This window comes from Etheostoma spectabile, chromosome 3, assembly GCF_008692095.1.
Source record: "Etheostoma spectabile isolate EspeVRDwgs_2016 chromosome 3, UIUC_Espe_1.0, whole genome shotgun sequence".
NCBI classification, from domain to species: Eukaryota; Metazoa; Chordata; class Actinopteri; order Perciformes; family Percidae; genus Etheostoma; species Etheostoma spectabile.
In genome coordinates this window covers 16,373,807-16,399,448 of record NC_045735.1, presented here as the reverse complement: position 1 = coordinate 16,399,448, position 25,642 = coordinate 16,373,807, and the positions used below count along the sequence as shown (strand labels likewise).

Sequence of the window (25,642 nt, the reverse complement as noted above, 5' to 3'; positions counted from 1 at the left end):
TGTCTGCTGCCTGGTTATTAGCATAACATAGAATGGGGATGCAAAAAACGAAGCTGTCCTATCGAGGACCAGCAGATTTTTTTCTCCTGAAGAGGAGAAGAATAATGACCAGAAAAGTCACAAAAACCCTATCCAAGCACTCAAGGTTGGTTCCAAAAAAACTAAAAGGCCTTTAGTTCTTTTGGCAAGTTATTAAAACGCGTGTTGGCTTGAGCCCTCGTCGGGGTGTAGTGACACAGATTATTCCTCTGTTCGCCCCAAAGAAATGTTGCTGTTGGTTTTGGATATTTCAGGAGGAAGACAAAGCTGGAACCATTGGTTTATCCTTGTCTTCTCGAGTTCTTTTGATAGAACAAAGTCGTAGACCATTTTTACAAAGTTTAAATGTTATATCATAATGTAATGTACACTTTATTGGTCCCGCTATGGGAAATTACAATTTACACTCTGTTGTTATTACACACACGCCAGATTTACACACATGGAGAGATGTCAGAGTGGGGGTGGGGGTGGGGGGGCTGCCCATGGAAAGGCGCCCGAGCAGTTGGGGGTTCAGTGCCTTGCTCAAGAGCACCTTGGCAGTGCCCAGGAGGTGAACTGGCACCTCTCCAGCTACCAGTCCACCACCATGCTTTGTTTCGTACGGGAATTGAACCAGCGACCCTCCGGTTCCCGACCCCCTACTGACTGAGCTTCTGCCACCCCATTTGTACTTATATTTGTATTTATAGTGTCTATGTATGCAAAGTTTAAAATGAGCACTAAATATTATACAATAGCAACATATTTGAACTCTTATATTTCTCTTTTGCAGCCCTGAACCAGCAGAGGATCTCCCAGAGTGCTCCAGTGAAGCAGGGAGGGCAGCTCCCTCCCGGAATCATGGGAGGCAACAACCAGATGAGGCTGCAGCAGATCGAGAAGGAAAGGCTGCGGCTGAAGCAACAGGAGCTGCTTCGGCAGAGGCCACAGGTCAGTAATCGTAGTGAAAGCTTTTCTTCTGCCATGTACGGTGGCCCCGTGGAGGAACAACTCACTGTTATCAAAAACATCACAAGGTCAGGGCAGCCTGGGTAGCTCACCTAGTGGAGCGCACACCCGGATACAGAGGACCTTTGCTGCATGTGATATCCCCCCCTCTATCCCCTTTCATGTCTAAGCTGTACTGTCAACAATAAAGGCCTAAAAATGTCAAAAGAATTATCTTAAAAAAACACCACATGGTCAATACTTTCACTACGAGACACTGGACAAGTGCTCACTAGTTGAATGAGGACATCAGCAGCATGTTAATGTCATAAATAAAAACTTAATGTACATTTTGGATATTCCTTTAAAAATGAGTCATCATTTTATAGGTATAGCCTTGGATCTGAAGCCCCTTTGATCAATCGTTATTGTTAACACCACCCTGTGATGACGTCCCGTGAGTCATATGTGGTCATTTTATCACTTCCTAACTGTGATGTGTCAGTGTGCCGCCCACACAGGGTGGTGCAACCGAGTGCAGTAGTTTACTCAAGGCCGTGTCACTTTAGCAGAAACAGAGCTTTATGATTATGAATGAGGGTGCTGGGGACTTTGTTTACCGTGCCATTCACGTGGGTTGTTTAAAGTTCACCGTGTAGGAAGGGACCTGAGCGTGTTCATGCACCAGACTGTAGAGGGCCAGAGACGATTGGACTGTCCTGACTGAAAGTCCTGTACACATGCACTACATGCTTAAAGGGTAACTTTGGTATTGTTTAACCTCTTTTCCCCATGTATGTGTCTAAGTGACTGATGGGAACAACAATATTTAAAATTGGTTCGGTATTAAGCGAGACTCCTCTAGTCAGCAGCAGCGAAACAAGCTGCACTGCATCTTCAATTTACGTTGACTAAAAGGGCTTGTTTTGCCACTGACCTGCTCAGATTATATATAGTGTCTGACAACATTATGGAAAGGATCTATACAGAGGTTGACTTTGTCTTAAAGAGTAAGATCCTATTTGTTGACATGAAACCCAGAAAATTCAAATCAACACCCATCTTGGTTTTTTCTTTCCACTGTACAATCACTACTCTGGTCTGGTTGAAATAAACCCTTAATTCACCCGTTAATATGTGAAAATATGCTGGCTCTATACACGCTACATGTAGTGTATTTAAATGCAGATTTCTGTGCTGTTTCTGGTTAAGCAAACTCTTTAAAGAAAGGTCTATCTCTGTAGAAATTCTTCCCATCATGTTTCCAGACACTAAGAATAACAACCCGAGCCTGCTTGTCAGTGGCAAAAACAGCACTTTAAGTGGAGAAAATTAACGATGCACATTTGCGGCTAGAGGTTACATTGCAGTCAGGTTCGCAGCTGCCAGTTACAGCATTCTCACTCAGCACTGGACCAATTTCAAAGATTTTAGTTCACATTAGACACAGATGCATGGGAAAATAAGGTCTATGTTAGAAAATACCAAAATTACCCTTTGAGTAACCTGGCTATCTTTGACTTTCTGAACGCTCATGTGAGGGAGAAATCTGGTTTGCATAATGGGGTAAAGGATTAGGAGAAACATGGTTAGAACAGATAGATTGTTGCTGGAGAATCCTGATTTCTTAGCCACGCCAAGCTCCTTTAAACTGATTTCAAACTTGGTTGTTACACGCCTTTGTTTGTGCGTTTTAAACATTGGTCATACAGTAACAGGTTATATCACTGCATGCATTTTTTTTAATCCCTGCCTTCCTACGTTAATTTCTCCTGGTTTGTGTGCATGCATATGTAGAAAAAGATATGGAATTAATAAATGATGCAAAGAAAACACAGAGTTGATGACACATGAGCAGCTCGGTTATCCAAACTCCAGACACCCATATTCACCAGTGAGTTTAATGGAAAATAATAAAAGGAGGAGATGGGATTGCAGACCAGACGGGATACATTTCAAGCGCTACAGGCTACTAGACTACTGTATGTTCCAGTAAACGCCTCATTCCTGTAACTTCTCAGATACAAAATGTTCGGAATACAGAGAACATTCTGGGTTCTCAAATATGTGAGAGCATGAGTACAGCAGGACATTTTGCAATCGTGCAAGCTATATGCTTTATGTAGGGAGTTCAGCTTTGGGGCAATACTTGCCACACCCAAATGGCTTCCACATGGCAGAAATATGATGAGGAACGGCTGGCGATGTATGCAACTTGCTGGTGGCAGTCCAGTGCTGACGCTGCTCTGTCACGCACAAAAAGAGCAAGCCAATAAAACCATAAAGGTTGTTTACAGTACACAGCCCTGATATTCCCTCTAAATCAAAACCAGATTGTTTACATGTGTGCATGGGATTCTGGGATAAATGTCTGAGGAGGAAACACCTTCAAGCACTGCTTCGAGCATAGCGGAAATAAAAACAAAATAATGAAAAAACAAAAATATGATTTTTTTTTTATCCATCTTTTTGCCTCAAATAGTATCCATTTCTTTAACATCGTATTGGTTGCCTCAGTCGCCTGTGACTCTAAACATTGAATGAGATCTCAAAATGGTCCTCCTTCCTGTGAGGACGTCTAGGGGAAGGAGGTGAAAAAGAACAGCATGACTTCATATCCGCAGCCTTATCTGATCAGAGCATGATCTGAGCATGTGTCGAACACAATTGTCTCCAACTGTTGTCGGCCCCTCATGTAATTTGACACTCTGTATGGGCAGAAATGGAGAGCACCATCTGTGTGTAATTCCTTAATTTAACTTTTTCTGCAGCGACAGCAGAGCAGCAGGGCTAAAAGACAGTTGGCAAATGAAGCTGGAGCTGTGTATATTTAGCTTCTGGGGTTAGGTGTGGGGTCCATTGTGTTGCTCATGGGTTTGGTGCTTTATCGTCCACAGGAGCTCGCTATAAGGAATCAGCTTCCTACCAGCATGGATCAAGATGGCAGCACAAACACTGTGTCCTCCCCCATGGCCCAGGATGCCCGGACCATGACCACCAACAGCTCTGACCCATTCCTCAACAGGTTGGTTCCGTACAGAGCCCAGGAGTATGTCGATGTGTATGTGGAGCAAACGCACAACACGGCTCACACCGAGTTGCGCTTGGCGAGGCGCTTTGGCTCGTCAGACTCGGCCCTTTTGAGCTGTGGCGAGAGCTCCTCGAGTAAAAACAGAAGGCCGGTCTCGGGGTGGGGAGTGGGGGGGGGGCTCTTAACCCTCCTCACATGGTAATGTCACATTCACTCCAGCAGCTCTGTGCCGGGGTTCACTGCACAATGAGGACCTCTGGTGTCCAACTGCTGCAATAAAGGCAATCCCGACCTAAATGGTGATGTAACCTGTGAAACAAACTTTAATAAATCCACACTTGTATTCAAACTGGGGATGGACAACTTCCACAATTCAAGTAGTAAAGACACAAAACTGCCCCATGGACTGACACTAGATTAAAAAAAATGGCTGCGCCATGGCATTTTGGGAAATCATTGCTAGCAGTTCAAGCTCTAGTTCTTCTGTGAGCGGATGAAGTGAGGAAAGGGATGAATAGCAAGCAGGCCATGAGAACATGTGGTCCAGTCAGTAGACAGGCCAACCTAATCTCCCCTCCTCCCCTCCTCTCACAATGGCCTCATTCATCCTGCCTCCGCCATACTCTGCCTACATATTTTTCCTCTGCTAATTAGTATAGGCTTGTCAAATGTCTTCTCTCTGCCTCTTTGTCTCTCTGTTGCCCCGTTCACCGTTGCTCTTTTTGCCATATTCTGCAATAAAGGACGAGAACAGGACAGCTCGGTCACCACAGTCGTTAAACAGAACTGCTGAAACTTGGATGTGTGCAGAAGGGAATTAAGGCCACACTGTTACTTTTCAGCCTGTGTGCTTTTAATAACCGAGTGTGTTCGCATTGTTGGATCAGTTAATTAGATTCACGTAGTTCACTTTCCAGTGTGGGTCATTAAGGTCATCCACAGACAAAAAGCTTTTTATTTTCATTCGGGATTGATGGAAATGGGAAATGTTTATTAGCCATTGTGTGGAGTTTGTAACCCAGATTTCTTTATTTTTGCATGTTCCAGCGGGACCTACCACTCCAGGGATGAGAGCACAGACAGCGGCTTGAGTATGAGCAGCTACAGCGTCCCTCGCACTCCAGATGACTTCCTCAACAGTGTGGACGAGATGGACACAGGTGAGGCTGGAAACATAATCACATGTCAGACATTCACTACATTTACATACTACGTACACTAAATTTGATACAGATCATGTAAACACCATATTCTGTTTGGATATTTTGAAAATAGCATTTTCTAATAAAATCATATGGGATATTCTGGTATTATTCAGGTTTTAGAGGCATTCTTTGGACATGTACTGATCATTCAGAATCTGCGTCCTGATCAGGGTTTTTGCTGCAGTGTGTGAAAGTTTACGGCCTCTAGCCTGTTTACGGCCTGCAGTCAGCTCTCAACAGTTTGCACGGTTGCGGTAGAGATGCTTCCCAAAGTAAAAGTTCACACCTTTTATCATTAAGAAATACTTTTTGTGGAAAACATTGCAACGCCAACCTTTTCTAGAAGGTTGAAGCAATGAAATAGGGAGGCTGTGTTTGCACGGTCGAACAAGAAAAACACTGAAAATTTTACAGGAATGTAAGTGGAATACAGCTTTCATTAGCCCTCTAAACAGCTTAGTCAGAATATGGTCTTTTCAGAATAAGGGCAAAAAAGAGACTACGATGTGCATGTGAACGGCGTCAGCGTGGTCTGTGTTAGGACAGCTCTTTGCTTGGATAAGCAGCGATGTGAAGTTTCTGTAGTTGGTGATTTGTTTTGGTTTTGATTAGTTTTTTATAACATCACATTGTAGTCATGTTTGCCAAATAGGAAGAACAGGAGAGTAGCCTGTTATTATCGACAGGGGATTATTATTCATAGATGGTTACCTGCATCTCTAGCTACTCTCATACTGTACACGGGACGAGATGCTCAGATGAACTATTTTAGTGCAAAACAAACCTGAATAGACTGTAGTAGTGTTAATAGTTCTTTTGTCTTTGTAGCTTTTTAGCCGCCTTGGCTTGTTGATATTGCGATGTTGTAGCTGTCAGAAATCCCCCAAATCTCCTGCTGGTAATTACCACTAGGAGTCCATTGTGACCGTTTAGTTTTTTTACTCACGTGGCTGCTCATAATTACAGTCTGTACAAAAAGGAATAGAAATACACTTCCAATTATTGTCTTTACTGTAAAGCACCAAGCTGACAAAATCTTCAAAACATGCTTATTTCCATCGTGTGCAGGGCTCCGTGCATGGGTAGAATCTGGTCTGAAATGCAAGTGTCCCTCAAAAAACCAATCCGAGGCACACTGTAGGGTTTGAGACCAAATGAAAACGCCTTTACTGAAAAATGGCAACGTGCATTTAACACAACCAACAACACGTGTCTCCTTCACGGTTATTGTTAGCAGTAGCTTGCACACCTATTTTGTGTTATACTAATCAGTGGAGGGGTTGTGTAGTGTGCAAGACTATTGGTTGGACAAAATCTCATAAGTCTCCTCTATAATGTATAAATGTCCTAAGAGATCCAAGTGGTGGAAAGTATTGAATATTGAACTCGGCCCACGTTAAGGTGATTTATTTTAACTAACATATATCACCATGAAACTTCCCCAGTAGACTACTGACATTAAGACAATAATATTTTGTATTGCATGTTTTCTGAACTTATGTTTAATTATGCAAATTAGGCATTGTCTAATTAGATATGTGCCAATTTACATAAATAATTGTGTTCATTTTTTAATTTGGACCCTATTTTCCCATGCATTGGCTTTCAATACGTTCCACCACTTGGATTTCTTTTCATACTGTATGTTATAGAGGAGACCTTTCTGATGAATAATCATTTGTCAGATATGTGGGAGATTCACCTTTTTTTTTTCTCACAAAATGCTTGTACTAATAGGAGAGAGAGAGAGAGAGAGAGGAGGAGATGAGGGCAAGGGTTACAAATGAAGAGTTCCATATGTGTAATACAATTCTTTTCCCGATATTGTTGAAGTGATATTTCACAGAAAAGGAGAAAAGTCTACCTCATTGTTAAGGCTGGGGTATTTTGTTGCTTTTCAGTTGTACAATCCAAAAAGTATTGCATTAGAGTAGTCCTCTAATGTCAACCACTTCTAACACCATGACTTCCAAATGTCCCATTTGTAATGCCGTAGTATAATAACAATTATGTGCGGGTGGCATTTTTATGTTCTGCAACTCGGCCTACATAGAAACAACCACAGTCTGTAAACAACATATGTTCTATTGCAATCAGCAAAGTGTCTGTATACCCAGTAGTGCTTCAACTCCATTGTCCTTATCTTTAAAACATGCTCATAGTCAAATCATTTTAATGACTTCTTTTTTTTTTTTTTCCTGTTTGCTAGGGGACTCTCTCCCACCCTCCATGGCAACACAGCCCAGTCGTTTCCCCGACTACCTGGACGCCATCCCGGGAACAGACGTGGACCTGGGCACCCTGGAAAGTGAGAGCATGGCGGTGGAGGGCGAAGAGCTGATGCCCAGTCTCCAGGAGGCCCTGAGCTCCGACATCCTCAACGACATGGAGACAGTGCTGGCAGCTACCAAGATTGACAAGGAGAGCTTCCTCACGTGGTTATAGAAGATCTGAGCAGGGCGCGCCGTACTCCTCGCCACACTCTGAACTGCTGCCTGCTCTACTCTGTGAAGGAGCCACAGATGCTTTTAAACAAGACATTTCAGCGAGCCTCTCTGGACTTCTGTTTCTGGCTCGGCGTGTAAGGCCGACCTCTTCTGAGGCAGTGTTGTTCTTTTCTTTTTCACTGGTGTGTTATCTCTTTATTTTGTCTGTGTCTTCAAGGCTGGCCCATGAACAGACAATTACACGAGGGTCCCCAAATTTTTCACAGGTCTGTCCGTGATTCTAGGGCATCTTTCCCTAGAGCAGGGGTCGCTCCTCCCCCCTGGTCCCCCCTCATAGCTGAGCTGAGCTAGTGCATGCACTCTCCGGGTCTCAAGGGCCGCCATCACCAGACATCACCCGGAGGCTCTGGTGCCTGTTTTTCTTGGAACATAGCATGAAGCAGCACTACATAACTGCATTTGGGACTAATGCATCTAGCTTAATTAGCTTTATTTGGCCTTGTATGTTTTTATTCTTCCTTTTTTTGTGTGTTTTCAACGAGCCTGAGCAACCAAAAATGATGTATTTGAAGCATAAAGAACAATACTGATTTGGAGGAAAGGTAACGTGAGGCCCACGCGTTAGCTTTGCTGGGTGAGTGGGGGGGGGGGGGGGGGGGGGGGGGGTTGGAGCCTGGGGACCGATTACATTGCTGCTTGGCTGTGCCAGCAAGTCTAAGTTAAACCTTTTGATAGATCAAGTGCCTTCGGTTGTATTTTTTGAGACGCAACGCGAACAATTATAAAGTTTCTGTAACGCAGCAATAAGCATTAGGCTGTATTCATATACATCAGCCACACTTTCCTCAATCTATTGTTCAGTAATCAAAATTGTATTTTTGTTTCATAAACACATCATAAGGGGATTTAGGGATTTCTGTTTAGTTTTTTTTTTCTTCAAACCCTTCTATAAACCCTAAGTATCTCAGTCTTATCGAAGCCTAATTCATGATTCATCCTTTGTTTTATCTTTAATAGTATTCTTTTATTTTTTAGGTTAGTACATATCTATGATAGCTTAGATCAAATGGCATTTTGCCTATTGTTTTTAATGCATTTTTAACCGGGTCGACTGTTATCACAGCACAACGCTTCACAAATGATGAAGTCTGCCCAGACAGAACGCTTCAGTTAGGCCTTTTTAACCATTTAGCTGATTTTCTTCTTGTCTCTGTGATTTACTATATACATATTAGTGTTATTGTCTATTTGTTGATCACATGCAGCTTTGACTATATTTCCTAAACATGAACCAAAAAGGCAGATCTTTTGGCTAAACAGAAACCACAGCTCTTTGATCCATTCAGTCTTGTGTTTGTCTTCCTAAGGAGGGAGCGGACCCCTCTGTGCGATGCTGTGTGTTGAGGGGGGGGGGGGGGGGGGGGGTTTAGAGACTACAGCTGGGACAAGTTAAAGCAGGTTTTAAGAGTCACGTCGAGGGCGGTGTAGAAGGCCAGGGTTTGACTGACAGCGGTGAGTTACGCAGATTGTTGAATTTTTGTGTGTGTGAAGTAATTAAGAAACAATCAGTTATTATCTCAAGTCAGGAATTGTTGTGGCAGATTCCAAAGATGTTTTTGTAATGACGCTAACACGTATTATTTTCGCTTCCATTTTCCCAGATTTGTAAATCAGCCTCTGTATGAACACACTGTATAAGCTAATGAGAAAACGGTGTAGGTTTAAAGTGTTCATGGACATGTCTGAATAGGTCTAGCTGAGAGGTTCTTTTTTTATTTTCTAGACGAGATGGTTGTTTATGAGTGACTAACCCTGAGATTTTAAGGATGAGGTTTCAGAACAGAGAAGCGAGCGATTCACATGTTTACATTATCTCGGAGCATAAAACTGCTGAGCGCCACAGTGGAGACAACACACTGGCCATTCTCTCATAATCCCATTATTTTCATGTTTACACCATGACTGCAGGAACTGCATGCCCTTGCATGGTGTCACACTGACTCTGTTGCCAAACAACACTTCATTGGTAGCATTAATAACTTGATGGAACAACGATTTTCTTTTTGTAGATCAGAGATCATGAACAATTTTTTTTTATTCTGTGTGAAGAAACCTGTTTTTAGTTTTGATTTTATTGATCATTTAAATCACGTGTTGATGGATTTACGGTGGATAAACAGTGTTGGTGAGAACAATGCAACTAAAACGAGTGGTACACTACAGTGCTTGTATTGCACAGCTACAGAGTTTTCATTTTGATGCAATGACGCATTTTGTCACACAAACCTGATTTTATGCTTACTTAGTGTGTAACTGTCAGAGCGTATTAGCTTTTGACTGTCATTGTAACAGTAGAACTAATCACACAAGTTAAAGGATTTTTGTATTTAGAGTTTTCTAAATGCACATGAAATGAATTTATATTCAGTAATGATCTGTTCTTTTTTTTTTTGATAGCTATGTGCATGTGTTTTAGAACAATAAATTCTGTTACATTATATCTTGCTTCATATGATACTTTGAAATTGGCCTGAAATAAAGCATATACTTTGTGGTAATATTTTCCTTGTGTGGTATTGTATTGCATCATTCTAAATATACATACATAAGATATTCTTGTTTGTACCTACCCTAAAAGCTTTGAATGAATAGCTGGTTCTCATTTTTACATCAAATGTAGATTTAATAGAATAACTTTGAAACTTATGAAAGAATGCTAACATTGATCATTACATGGTGCATATCAATAAATCAGATGGCAATGCAGATTTAAACGTATAGCATACACAAATTGCCAACAGTGTTGGTCTACGCAGTATTTTGTCTTTAACTGATCACCACGATTAGAAAAGTACACTTTTTTTCTATTCCATTTATGACGTTTTATTTTGAAACTATTCACCGGAAAGGCTTATTATGTGTTGCAGTTTCTCACTATGACCAGTAGGTGGTAGTAAACAATGTTCCAAATCAACAATCAATCATGTATATTCGAGTTCTTTTCTTAAATACATTTATAAAGATATATAGAGGTACTATCACTTTACTACTTTACGTTTGATTTATTTTTACTTTATTCTTATGCTCCACTAGTTAATCAATTCCGCTAATCAGATGGAAATACTGTATTCAATATGTTTTTTGTTTTTTTACAAACAAAAACTATGATGAATTTATAAAATGTGAAAAGATTAAACTACTTCACCTGAAGTAGTTGAAATGTGTTCCAGCTCCACCAGCTGCAAACGCATTAATACTTCACTAAGGAATTATTATTATTAAGTATGGTGTGTTGAAAAAAGTCATTGTGTATTATAAGAAAATGTCAAAATAGTCATACAAAGTCATAGTATATCATGTCAAAAAAGGTCATAGTATAGTACATCAAAAAAGTCATAAATTCTACAGTCAGAGTAGAGTATGTAAAGAAAAGGCATGGTATAGTATGACAAAAAAATCATGAAATGTCATAACATATGTCTAAAAAGTCATAAAAGTCATTGTATAGTATGTCGAAAAAGTCGTAGCGTAATATGCCAAGAAAATTCATAGTTTAGTATGTTGAACAAACTGATTATGAAGTGATAGTATTGACATTGCTGGTTTTAACAGCCTAGAACAACAATCTCTTCTTCAAGTAAACCAGGTCCAGGACATGGTTGGAAAGCCTCCAGAAACCAACACACAGTTACAGGGTTTAGTTACATTTGGGTCACAAGTCAAACACACAGGAGGACACAACACTCTCTCAGTCGGGAAATAAAGTCATATAAAGTCATAGTTTACTTTTTTCATGATAAATATGTGTCACAAGTCAAACACTTTTCATGACATTTTTCAACATACTATACTATGACTTCCTTGACACTTTTTTTGATATACTATGACATTTTGGCTCTTCACAGCATACAAGTACTATGACTATTTTTGACTTTTTTTTTTTTTTATAATAACACAACACTCTCTGGAGAATGAGGGCATCGATCCCACTACCTCTCTAACAAGCGAACCAAGCGCTCTACCATCTGAGCGAATTCCCCAGTGGAAGCATTAGTAGAATAAGTTTCTCCCTCAGAAATGTTTGTGGTCTGGTTTTATTAGTATTACATGTTGAAAAACGTTATAGTATAGCATGTCAAAGGAATTCATAGTATAGTATGTCAAAAAAAGTCATAAAAAAGTTGTAAAAAGTCACAGTATAGCATGTTGATAAAAGCCCAAAACTTCATAGTATGGTATGTTTAAAAAGGTTATAGAAAATATTTTGAAAAAGTGATGAACAAAGTGATGAGTCATGAAGTCTAGTATTTCAAAAAAAGTGATGAAAAGTCATAGTACAGTACGAAGAAAAAATTCTAAGTACGGTATGAAAAAAAGGTCATGTAAAGAAAAAAGTCATATTACAGTGTGACAAAAAGGTCTTAGTATAGTGTGTCGAAAAAAGTGACAAAAAGTCAGTCACATTGTCATGAATTTGACTTTTATGTTGAAAAACGTCTGGCATACGGTAGTATGTGATAATATCTAAAAAACCTTCATAATGTAGAAAAAATTGTGATAAAGTCATGTTATAGCACATCGAAAAGTGATAGTCAGTTTGAAGAAAAAAGTCATCGTATAGTATGTTGAAAAAAACAATAGTCAGAGTATAGTATTAAGAAAAAAGTCTTACTATAGTACTTTAAAATAGTCATAAAATGTTACAGCATAGTATGTCAAAAAAGTCATAAATGCTAAAGTACAGTATGTCAAGAAAAGTCGTGGTATAGTGTGTTGAAAAAGTAATAAAAGTCATAGTATAGTATGTAAAAAAAGTGATACGCATTGTGACGAAAAAAACGTAGTATAAAATAAAGAAAAAATTCATAGCGTAGCACATTGAAAAAAGTCATGGTACAGTATGTCCAAAAAATGATAAACAGCTATAGCATGTCAAAAATAGTGATAGTGTAACATGTTGAAACAAGTCATTGTGCATTATAAATAAAAAAGTGATACCATAAACAGTCATGGTATAATATGAAGAAAAAATGCACAGTATAGTATGAAGAAAAAGGTCAGAGTATGGTATGTCAAAAAAGTGATAAAAGAAATCAAAAACAACATATGTCTATGACTTTTATGTTGTAAAAGGTCATGGTGTAATATGTCAAAAAAGTCATAATATAGTACTTTAAAAAAGTGTGAAAAGGTCATAGTATAGTACGTCAAAAACAGTCATAGTATATTATTTTGAAAAAAGTGGTAAACAATCATAGTATAGTATGTCGAAATAGTCATAAAATGTCATAGTATAGTATGTTGAAAAAGTGATGAACAAAGTGATGAGTGATGGAGTATAGTACGTCGAAAAAAGTGATGAAAAAGTCAGTCATATTGTTATGAATTTAACTTTTATGTTGAAAAAGTACGTACATGGTAGGATGGGGTAATACGTAAAAAAAACTCATAATGTAGAAAAAAGTGGGAAAAAAGTCATGGCTTAGGATGTTGAAAAAAAGTCATACTATAGTATGTTGAAAAAAGTGATAGTCAGAGTATAGTATTAAGAAAAAAAATCATAGTATGGTATGTCAAAAAAAGTAATACACATCATGGTATACTATAACGAAAAAAACAAAGTATAGCATGTCCAAAAAATGATAAACAGCTATAGTATGTCAAAAATAGTGATATTGTAGCATGTTGAAACAAGTCATTGTGTATTATAAATAAAAAAAGTGACAGTATATTATAAATAAAAAAAGTGATTGTATATTATTTTGAAAAAGTGATGAACAAAGTGATGAGTGATGAAGTATAGTATGTCAAAAAAAGTGATAAATAGTCATAGTATAGTATGAAGAAAATGTTTATAGGACAAAAAAAGTGATAAAAAAGTTAGTCATATTGATGTGACTTTGACTTTTATGTTGGAAAAAGTATGGTATATGGTAGTATATGATAATATCTAAAAAAAAAACTCTTAATATAGAAAAATTGTGAAAAATGTCATAGTACAGTATGAAGAAAAAGTGATGAATAGTCAGTTTGAAGAAAAAAGTCATTCGTACATACAACGTATGTGTAAAAAATGATATTCAGAGTATAGTATTAAGAAATAAAATCGTCGTATAGTATGTAAAAAATATACGTAATAAGTCATAGTATGGTATGTTGAAAAAAGTGATACCATCATGGTATCTATGACAAAAAAAGCAGTGTATAACATGAAGACAAAAAAAAAAAAAAAAAAAAAAAAAAAAATCACAGTACAGCACATTGAAAAAAGTCATAGTTAAACATGTCCAAAAAATGATAAAAGATATATATATATATATATTTTGTTACGACTTTGACTTTTATGTTGTAAAGGTTAGGGTATAACGTGTCACAAAAAGTTATAATATAGTACTTCAAAAAATGTGAAAAGGTCGAAATAGTCATAGAATACTATTTTGAAAAAGTGATGAGTGATGAAGTATAGTATGTCGAAAAAAGTGATAAATAGTCATAGTATAGTATGAAGAAAAGACTAAGTATGGAAGGAAGAAAAAGGTTGTTACATAGTATTTAAAAAAAAAAAAAAAAAGTCATAAAAAAGTTGTAAAAAGTCATAGTATGATATGTTGATAAAAGCCCAAAACGTCATAGTATAGCATGTGTTATGGGAGCGGAAGGAGGACCCAAATGCAGAGTAGCAGGGAACTAAGCAGGGTTTATTTCAAACAACAGTCCAACCAAGCACAGGGAACAAAACGAAATCCAAAAATCCACAATCCAAAAACAGGGGAAGGCGATGGCAAGGCAGGGAAAACTCCACAGTGAAAAACTCACGGAAAAACGGGAACAGGCAGCAGGCAAAGTCGGGCAGGAAGGTAGACGAACAAGACAAACATTTCACGTAGACTGGCAAGGCTGGCAGGACGATCTGACACGAGACAAGAGGAACACTGGGGTTAAATACAAGAGGTAACAAGGTCATGGGGAACAGGTGAGACACCGGGTGGATCACATTAGGGCGGGGCGGGACAATCAGACAAACAAAGTGAAGCTAGACAAGACAAGACAGGAAGCTGACTATCAAAAACAGGAAGCAGAACACACAGATCCAGGGAAACATAAGACAGGATCCATAACACCAGACTAGGGAGAAAACCGAGACAAAAACACAGGGAAGGGAAAATAGCCCCCAACAAAAACCCAAACCGCAACAGCATGTTGAAAATAGTTGAAAATAAGTCATGGTATGGTATGTCAATAAAGTCTGTAAAAGTGATAGGATAGTATGTTGACAAAAGTCATAAAAGTCATATTATGTCAAATAGTCATAAAATGTCACAGCAAGAAAAGTTGTATTATAGTAGCATGTCAAAAAATGTCACATTACAGCGTGACAAAAAAGTCATAGTGTAGTATGTTGAAAAAAGTGATAAAAAGGTCAGTCATGTTGTTATGAATTTGACTTCTATGTTGAAAAAAGTATGTGATACTGAGTAACAACACCCTCATAATGTAGAAAAAAGTGTGAGAAAAGTCATGGCTTACGATGTCAAAAAAGGCATATTACAGCACATCATCCATCCATCCATCTTCGACCACTTATCCGGTATCGGGATAGCACATCAAAAAGTGTTAAATGGAGAAAAAAGTCATACTGTAGTATGTTGAAAAAAGTGATAGTCAGAGTTTAGTATTAAGAAAAAAAATCATACTACAGTACATCAAAATAGTCATAAAATGTATAGTAAGTCTAAAAAGTCACATCACTAAAGTCATAGTATAGTGTGTTAAAAAAAGTCAGTCGTATTGTTATGACTGTAACTTTTATGTGGAAAAGGTCATGGTATAATATGACAAAAAAAGTCATGATGTAGCACGTCAAAAAAGTGTGAATAAGTCACAGTATCGTATGTCGAAAAAAGTGATACACATCCCGGTTTACTATGACGAAAAAAACAGTGTAGTATGAAGAAAAATGTATAGTGTAGCACATTGAAAAAAGTCATAGTATAGTATGTCCAAAAAATGATAAACAGCTATAGTATGTCAAAAATAGTGATGTTGTAGCATGTTGAAACAAGTCATTGTGTATTATAAATAAAAAAGTGATGAACAGTCACAGTATAGTATGAAGAAAAACGTCAGAGTATGTTATGAAGGAAAAGCTTTAAAAGAAGTCAAAAAATATCTTGTTATGACGTTGACTTTTGTGTTGTAAAAGGTCATGGTATAATATGTCAAAAAAGTCATAATGTTGTACTTCATGTTGAAAAGGTCATAGTATAGTATGTCGAAAATAGTTATAGTATATTATTTTGAAAAAAGTGATGAACAATCATGGTATATTTTATTGAAAAATGTGATAGATAGTCATAGTATAGTGTGAAGAAAAAAGTCATGTTATAGCACATCAACAAAAGTGACAGTCTTACTATAGTATGTCAAAATAGTCATAAAATGTCACAATATAGTATGTTGAACAAACATACTATGTGACATTGTTGGTTTTAACAGCCTGGAACAATGTTTCCCAAACTCAGGGTCGGGACCCAAAATGAGACGCAGACCCGTTTTATTGGGTCGCCAATTGGCAGAGTAAAATGCATATCAATCTTGGATTCAATCAAAGAGCGTTCCTTTTTGCTACACTGGTCTATTCAGCTCAGATGCTGTGGGGGGGGGTGTTTCTCTCTCTATCTTCTCTTATCCTAGGAGGGGATAAGAAAATGAGTTGAGAAAGGGGGGTGACACAAAAAGAAGAATAGAGACCTTTTCTGTTTTTGTTTACTTTTATGATGGAATAACTATACTTCATATACATTTGAATTCATGGTTTGTTCCGTCCTTTCTCCACATTTTAAAAATGTAGATGTTACAATGATTCATGGTGTTTTTTTTGTAAATTTGGGTCCCGGGGAGACACCAAATTTCTCTTTTGGGTCTTGAGCTAAAAAATTTTGGGAACCACTGGTATAGAAAAAGGGAAAAAATTTATGGGTATTGTTATAAAAAAAGAAAAAAAGTCATATATTACATCAAAAAAGCCCTGGTGTAAAAATCGAAAAAAGTCAGGGTTAGTCTCGAAAAAAAAAGTCAAAAGAAACGGGTACATAAAAAAACCCCTTTGGATAGTACATCAAAAAAGGGCTTTTTTATTACAGTCAAAAAAAAAAAAAAAATTGTATAGTACAAAAAAAAAAAAGCATAGTTTGTCATCAAAAAAGTAAATAGGATGTCCATAAAAAACATCTAGTAAAATACATCAAAAAAACCCTTTGAAAGTACAGGGGGAAAACATCAAAAGTATAGTAACAAAAAAGTCAAGTTAGTACATAAAAAAATCATGGGATATCCTTTTCGAAAAGAGCCCCCAAAAAAAATTTTTTATATCCTAAAAAAAAAGCCCTTGGGATATCCCTCGAAAAAGTCAAAATTTTTTAAACCGAAAAAGTCATAGGATTAAAATTTAAAACCGTTTTTTAATAGTCATCAAAAAAGCTTTGAAAGTCCTCAAACACTCATAGTATGCCATTGAAAAAGTCATAGTATATACTAAAAAAAAAGTCAAAAATAGTACATCGAAAAAAAGTCATAGTAAAGTACAAAAAAAATCATAGGTAGTACATCAAAAACTCTTAGTAAAAGACATAGAAAAAAGTCTTTGTATAGTACATTGAAACGTCATAGTTTAAATCGAAAATCATGGGCCAGTACATTGAAAAAAGTCATAGTATGTAAATCAAAAAAAAGTAAAAAAAGTCAGGGGATATTAACATCAAAAAAAGGGTCATAGGATGTACTTTTAAAAAAAAGTCAGGAAAACTCCCCCAAAAAACGGCCTAAACGAGATGGTTTTTCAACCAAAACCTTTGGGGGGCCCAAAACTGTTTACCACTCACCAGCTATTAAAAATTGGGACTAAAAAAAGTCATAGTAAAAAAAACCCAAAAAAGTAAAGGGGTTTTGTTTTCCCAAAACTTTCCATGGATGCCCCTCAAAACAGTCATATTACGTAAAAAAAAAAGCCCTTTGTATAGAAAATCGAAAAAGAAAAAAAAAAGTGCCCGAAATAGCCCAAAAAAAAGCATAGAATGTACATCAAAAAAAAGTCACAGTTATTACTCAAAAAAATTTTTTTAAATAGTACAATCGAAAAAAATCCGTATATCCTTTTGAAAAGCCCTAGTATATTTAATAAAAACGTCATAAAATTTTAACATCAAAAAAAATTCATATAAAGAAAACAAAAAAAGTCTTTAAATAGTACTCGAAAAAAAAGGGTCATATTATTTTACATTGAAAAAACCTGGGTATGGGTAAACAAAAAAAAGAAAAAAAAAAGCCCTGGTATGTCCCTCACAAAAAGCATAGTATAGATATCAAAAAAATTTATTGTATAGTACTTAAAAAAACCCTGGATGTAATCGAAAAGTCCTAGTATCGACCCCAAAAAGTCAAATATATACATCAAAAAGTTTTTTGTAAGTCCATTGAAAAAAGTCAGAAAGGCCCCAAAAAAAAAATTCTTTTAGTAAAAATCGAAAAAAAAGTCAAGTTAACATCAAAAACACCCAATTATAGTACATTAAAAAAAAAACCCTAGAATGTCCATGGGGAAAAAACCTGGGAAAATCCCTTAAAAAAAGTCAAAATTTTTTAAAAAAAAAAAAATTTTTCAATAAAAAGAAAAAAAAGTCAGGGTTAAGTACATCGAAAAAGTCAGGGGAAGGTTAATAAACAAAATTTTGGGATGTAAAACCCAAAAAACCCCCGGATATCCTCGAAAAAGTCATAGAAAGTACATCAAAAAAGCCCTAGTTATTACATCAAAAAAAAGGTCAAAAAGGGGTACATCAAAAAAAGTCATAGTATTTACCCAAAAAAGGGGTTTAAAAAATCATAGTATAGTAAAATCAAAAAAAGGGTCAAAATTATACTCAAAAAAAAGGGCAATTTTATAGTACATAAAAAAACCCCTATTATAGAAATCGAAAAAAGTCTTTTAGGGTACTCAAAAAAATTTTTAAAAAAGTAAAAGGGGATGACACAAAAAAATTAAAAAAAAGTGCGTATCCACATAAAAAAAAGTCATTAGTCATCGAAAAAATTCATAGTTTTTTCCCTAAAAAAAAGCATAGTTTTGTACAATCAAACAAAAAGTAAAAAAATTCCATGGGAAAAGTAAAATCAAAAAAAGCCCTTTGTATTACATTGAAAATGTTGTAATAGAAAATTAAAAAAACCCCTTTGAATAAACACGAAACAGCCCATTTAAAATTCCAATGAAAAAGTCATATATATACACAAAAAAGTTTTTTGCATGGGACAAAAACAAAAGCATAGGAAAATTAACTCGAAAAAAGTAAAAAAATGACAGAAAGCACTCAAAAAATCTAGTATAGTAAATCAAAAAGTCAAGTATTACATCAAAAAAAAGCCCTAGTATAATCGAACAAAAAGTAAAAAAAGGGTCAAAGGGAAAAACATCGAAAAAAGTCTTGGGTTTAGTTTTTTGAAAAAAATTTGTAAAAATTACATCAAAAAAGTCTTTAATGGGACTCGCAAACATTCAAAAGTATGTCCAAATAAAAAAAAGTCGGGTATAGTACATCGAAAAATTCTTTGCTTTAGTACCCAAAAAAATTCATAGGATGAAACCCCAAAAAAGTCATCGTATTTTCATAAAAAAAACCCCGGGGATAAAACTCGAAAAAAAAATACAGAAATAGTAAAAAGTAAAAATCGAAAAAGTCATAGTATTACCGAACACAGTCATAGAAAACATAAAAAAATATAAAATTAAACGAAAAAAAGTCCCAGAAATAGTCCCTCAAAAAAAAGTCTTTGAATAGTAAAAATCAAAAAAGCCCATTTTTAACCCCCCTTTGGGAAATCATATATGTACATAAAAAACCTTCCTAAAATAGTCCCAAACCCAAAAAATCATGTATAGTCACAAAAAAGTTTTTGAATAAAACACCGAAAAAAGTCATGGATATTTCCATTGAAAAAAAGTCATAGTATAGTAAATCAAAAAAAGAAAAAAAAAGTCGGGGTATGGGAAATCGAAAACGGTCATGAAATAGTAAATCAAAAAAAGAAAAAAAAAAACCCTTGGGATGTCCATCGAAAAAGTAACAAAAGAAATGTATAGAAAAATCAAAAAAAGCCCATGGGAATTAAAATCAAAACATTAAAGTACATAAAAAAAAGTCATAGTTTTAGTACATCAAAAAAATTTTTTTTGGGTAGTAAAAATCAAAAAGGGGTGGGAGAAATTGTCCATCAAAAGGGTTTTTGTATAGCCATCGAAAAAGTCGTAAAAATTTTTTACATCGAAAAAAGTTGCAGTATAATTCGAAAACACCCATAAAATAGTCCCTTTAAAAAACTTTCCCTAGAATAGTCCATCGAACAAATCTTTGTAGGGTACATCGAAACAGTCTTTTAAAATAGACATTGAAAAAACCCTAGTATGTCCTCGAAAAAAGGGTCTAGTATATCCCTAAAAAACAGCCAAAATAGTCATCGAAAAAGTCATGGGTTATTGTACATCGAAAACATTCATAGTATGGGTCCATCGAAAAAGTTTTTGGGTATAGTACTTTCAAAATAGTCATAGTTTTGAAACATCGAAAAGTCTTATGGGTACATCAAAAAAAGTTTTTGTAAGTACTCGAAAAAACTAGAAACTGCTTCCCAAAATTCATGGGAAATTGGGTCCCCCAAAAAAAAGTTAAAAAAAATCCCATTTTTAGTAATCGAAAAAATTAATGGTAGTACACCAAAAAAATTACGGGATAGTCCTCAAAACCTCGAGAAAACTCCACAAAAAAACCCAACGGGAAAGGGGAACGGATTCAAACCATAATCTTTTTTTTGGGAGGCAAAAACTGTCCATTTCAGCCAGCGGACTAAAATGGAAACGGGAGCCCAAAAAAGGAAATAGTAAAAGAAACCATTAAAAAAAGGGTCAAAAAAATCCAAGTATAGTACTAAAAAAAAAGGTCTAGTATTGTACATTGAAAAAATTTGGGATAGAAACTTTTTAAAAAATCTTTTTTAAGAAACATCAAAAAAAGTTTTTGAATATTAAAAATCAAAAAAAAAAGTCTTTGATAGTACATTGAAAAAAGCCCAAAAATAGTAAACCCAAAAAAGTAAAAAAAGTCTGGAAAAGACCAAAAAAAGTCATGTATGTATTTCAAAAAAGTTTTGGGGATATTACTAAAAAAACCCCGGGAAATAGTACATAAAAAAAAGTCTAGTATAGTACATCGAAAAAATTCCATAATAAGTCCACAAAAAATTTTTTGGGAATTACATTAAAAACCCCCTAAAATTTACATAAAAAAAAAGGCCTTTGAAAAATAATCGAAAAAAAGTCATAGTAAATACATCGAAAAACTCATAGGTGTCCTTGAAAAAGTCATATAAGTAAATCAAAAAAGAAAAAAAAAGCCCAGGTATATTACTAAAAAAAGTGGGGGGGTTTTTCGTATTTTTTCAAAAAATTTTTTTTGTTATTACATCAAAAAACCCCTGGATATAACCCAAAAAAAGTCAAGTAAGTACATGAAAAAGTCTATTTAAGTAAAAAAATCAAAAAAAAGGTCATAATATAGGAACATAAAAAAAAGTCATAGTAAGAAAACACAAAAAGCCCTTTTAATACCCCCTCGAAAAAGTTTTAAGTCCCTCGAAAAAAATTTTAAAAAGTCATGGGAAAGCACTCGAAAAAGAAAAAGAAAATAACAGTTCCCTTAAAAAAACCATAGTATAGTACAAAAAAAAAAAGTCATAGTATAGCCCAAAACAAAAAGAAAAAAAATTCATGGGATTACATCAAAAAAAGAAAAATAAAAATTTAAAAGGAAGATCAAAAAAATCATAGTAAGTCCTAAAAAACGTCTAGTCCCTAAAAAAGCCCATATTTAGTCTAAAAAAAAAACGTTGGATTACACGAAAACGGTCGTATAATACATCAAAAAAGGTTTTTTGTAAAACCATCAAAAACTTCTAGTATATTCCTCAAAAAATTTTGCGGGAAGGTTTTTTCGAAAAACTTTCCAAAAGTATAGTACTTTGAAAAACATTCCTAGTATATTCCATCGAAAAAGCCCTTTGAAAGGTACTCAAAACATCGAGTACTTCCCTTGGGAAAAAGTAAATAGTTTTAAACATCGAAAAAAATCATAGTTGTAAAAATAAAAAACCAGTAAAAGTATAGAAACCATGGGAAAAACCCGGGTATTTTACTCAAAAAACAGTAAATGGGATAGAAACATCAAAAAAATCTTTGTATATCCTTTTCAAAAATAGTCTACATTGACTCGAAAAAAGGGTCTAGTAAGTTTTCGAAAAAAAAGGTTTGTATAGTACATCAAAAAAGTCATAGAACATGCCTTGCAAAAATCTAGATTGTACATAAAAAAAATTTTAAAAAAGAAAAGGTTTATAATGGGAAAAAATTTAAATAGGATAGTCCATCAAAAAAAACTGGATATTCCATCAAAACATTCAGGAAAACCCTCCCCAAAAAAAAAAAACCCCGACGGGAACAGTTTGGATTAAAACCCAAAAAAATCTTTTTTTGGGGGGCAGAATGTTTAACCACCACCCACTGACCCCAATGGTATCTGATTTAAAAAAGGGGGAAAGTATATTCCCTTAAACAAAAGTCAAAAAAAGCCCTATTATATTTACATAAAAAAAAGTCAAGAAAATTGGGCTTAAAAAAATTCAATTAATACATTGAAAAAAGTCTTTGTATATACTCAAAAAAATTTTTTTTGAAGAGTACATCAAAAAAAGGGCATAGGATGAAACATTGAAAAAATCATAGTTATAAACCCAAAAAAAAGAAAAAAAAATCTTTGGTATAGTCATAAAAAAAAAGCCCTATTATATACAAAAAAATTTTATTTTATATTACATCAAAAAAACCCCGGGAAGTACACGAAAAATCTTTAGTTTTGTACCTCAAAAAAAAGTATAAATGTAAAATAAAAAAAAGTCTTTGTATAGTACATTGAAACAGCCCTGTATAGTACATAAAAAAAAAGGTCTTGAATTACATCGAAAAAAATCAAAAGTATGTACAAAATCAAAAACTCTTTGATCTTACATTGAAAAAAGCATATAAAAGTAAATCAAAAAAAAGTAAAAAAATTCAGGGATATTACATCGAAAAAATTTCATGGTAAGTAATCAAAAAATGTTATTGTTATTACAAAAAAAAATCCGGGATGACACAAAAAAATTTCATAGATGTCCATCGAAAAAGCCCTAGAAATAGTAACATCGAAAAAAGCCCTAAATATTCCCTCGAAAAAATCTATATGCCCTAAAAAAGGGTCAAAATTTAGTACTCGAAAAAAGCTTTTTATAGTCCCACAAAAAAAAAGTTTTAAAAAGTCATGGTAGAAAAATCAAAAAAAGTAAAAAAAATTTACAGAAATAGCACAAAAAAAAAGGGTCTTTTGTTTTGACATCAAAAAAAAAGTCATAGTAAGTACTCAACAAAAAGTAAAAAACGTAAAGGGTTAGTAAAATCAAAAAAAAGTCTTTGTAAGTACTTAAAAATATTTTGTGTATAGTCATCAAAAAAAATCTTTGAATAGTACACAAACAGTCTAGTAAGTAAATAAAAAAAGCCCTAGAAATTTACTCGAAAAAGGTCTTTGCATAGTAACCAAACAAAATCCTAGGTAGTACATCAAAAAAAATTCATCGATAGTACAAAAAAAATCTTTGGATAGTACATAAAAAAAAAGAAAAATTTAAAGTAATATATAGTACATCAAAAAAACCCCCCATGTATACCCCCTCGAAAACATCATAGTCCCTAAAAAATTTCATAATTCCGAAAAAAAATCACAGTATAGTACATCGAAAAAGTTTTTTAATATTACATCGAAACATCATTTTTATGGGTCCTTTTAAAAAGGGCTAGTATATTAACATAAAAAAAACACCAAAAAGAATGGGACATCGAAAAAAATCATGTAAGTACATCGAAAAAAGTTTTTAAAATTCCCCAAAAAAAAAAATCATGGGTATTACATTGAAAAAAGTCATAGTATAAAAATAAAAACAAAATTTAAAAAAAAGTCATTGGAAATTACATCAAAAAAAAGTCTTTGTATAGAAAAATCAAAAAAAAGAAAAAAAATCTTTGGGATAGTACATCGAAAAATAAAAAAAAGTAATATATTACATCGAAAAAACCCATATAAAGTACACCCGAAAACAGTCATGTCCATAAAAAAAGTAAAGGTATATTACTAAAAAAAATTCGTTGGATTACCTCAAAAAGGGTCTATATATACTCAAAAAAGGTTTTTTGTATATTACAATCAAAAAAACCAGTCGTAGTATTTTAAAATCGAAAAAAGTTGCGGAAGTATTTTTCAAAAACCATTCCCCCCAAGTATATACATTAAAAACGTCCTAGTATAGTACATCAAAAAAGTTTTTGTATGGTACATCGAAAACAGTTCTTATATGTACATTGTAAAAAGCATGGGATAGTAAAATAAAAAAAAAAAATTCCATAGAAAGACATCAAAAACATTCAAATATACCCCCAATCGAAAAAATTCAAGTTTTTGGTACATCAAAAAACCCGTCATAGTTAGTACATCGAAAAAGTTTTTGAAATATTCTTCGAAATACCCATAGAAATTGGTCCTCGAAGAAAGTCATAGTATAGTACATCGAAAAAAAGTCATAGAACAGTGCATTGCAAAAAGTCATAGGATTGTACATCGAAAAAAGTTAAAAAAAAGTCACAGTTTAGTAAATCGAAAAAATTAATAGGATAGTACATCAAAAAAATTACTGGATAGTACATCGAAAACAAGTCAGAGTAAACTCCACAAAAAAAACCCAGACTGGAAGGAGATGGATTCAAACCATCAATCTTTTATATGGGAGGCAGAACTGCTAACCACTCAGCCAGCTGACTCAATGGTATCTGATGTCAAAAAGGTAATAGTATAGTACATTAACAAAAGTCAAAAAAAGTCATAGTATAGTACATCAAAAAAAGTCATAGTATTGTACATTGAAAAAAGTCATAGTATAGTACATTGAAAAAAGTCTTTGTATAGTACATCGAAAACAGTCGTAGTATAGTACATTGAAAAAAGTCATATTATAGTACAATGTTTCCAAACTTAGGGTCGGGACCCAGAATGGGTCGCAGACCCGTTTTATTGGGCGATAAGAAAATGAGTTGAGAAAGGGGTGAGACACAGAAAGGAGAATAGAGACCTTTTCTGTTTTTGTTTACTTTCATAATGGAATAACTATACTTCACATACATTTAAATTCATGGTTTGTTCCGTCCTTTGTCCACAGTTAAAAAATGTAGATGTTACAATGATTCATGGTATTTTTTTTTGTAAATTTGGGTCCCGGGGAGACACCAAATTTCTCTTTTGGGTCTTGAGCTGAAAAAGTTTGGGAACCACTGGTCAAGAACAACAATCTCTTCCTCAAGTAAACCAGGTCCAGGACGTGGTTGGAAAGCCTCCAGAAACCAACACACAGTTACAGGGTTTAGTTACATTTGGGTCACAAGTCAAACCCACAGGAGGACACAACACTCTCTCAGTCGGGAAATAAAGTCATAGTTTACTTTTTTCATGATAAATATGTGTCACAAGTCAAACACTTTTTATGATATTTTTCAACATACTATACTATGACTTCCTTGACAATTTATTTGCTATACTATGACTTTTGGCTCTTCACAGCATACAAGTACTATGACTATTTTTGACTTTTTTTAATGATACTTTAACTCTTTGGAGAATGAGGGCATCGATCCCACTACCTCTCATGTGTGAACCAAGCGCTCTACCATCGGAGCTAATTCCCCAGTGGAAGCATTAGTAGTATAAGTTTCTCCCCCAGAAATGTTTATGGTCTTGTTTTATTAATATCATATGTTGAAAAAGTTATGAAAACGTCATAGTATAGTATGTTGAAAAAGTCATAAA

At 34.8% G+C, this 25,642-nt stretch overlaps 1 protein-coding gene across 1 annotated transcript in view; it reads left to right on the top strand.

Annotated features, from left to right (window-relative positions):
* Positions 1-10,210, top strand: part of yap1 (Yes1 associated transcriptional regulator) — a 31,813-nt gene extending 21,603 nt beyond the window's left edge. Inside the window, exons 5-8 of the mRNA XM_032509806.1 lie at positions 815-972; positions 3,867-3,994; positions 5,048-5,160; positions 7,415-10,210. Of these exons, the coding sequence (XP_032365697.1) occupies positions 815-972; positions 3,867-3,994; positions 5,048-5,160; positions 7,415-7,650 (635 nt within the window). The 3' untranslated portion in view covers positions 7,651-10,210. The remainder of the gene's footprint in view (positions 1-814; positions 973-3,866; positions 3,995-5,047; positions 5,161-7,414) is intronic.
* The last annotated feature ends 15,432 nt before the right edge of the window (positions 10,211-25,642 follow it).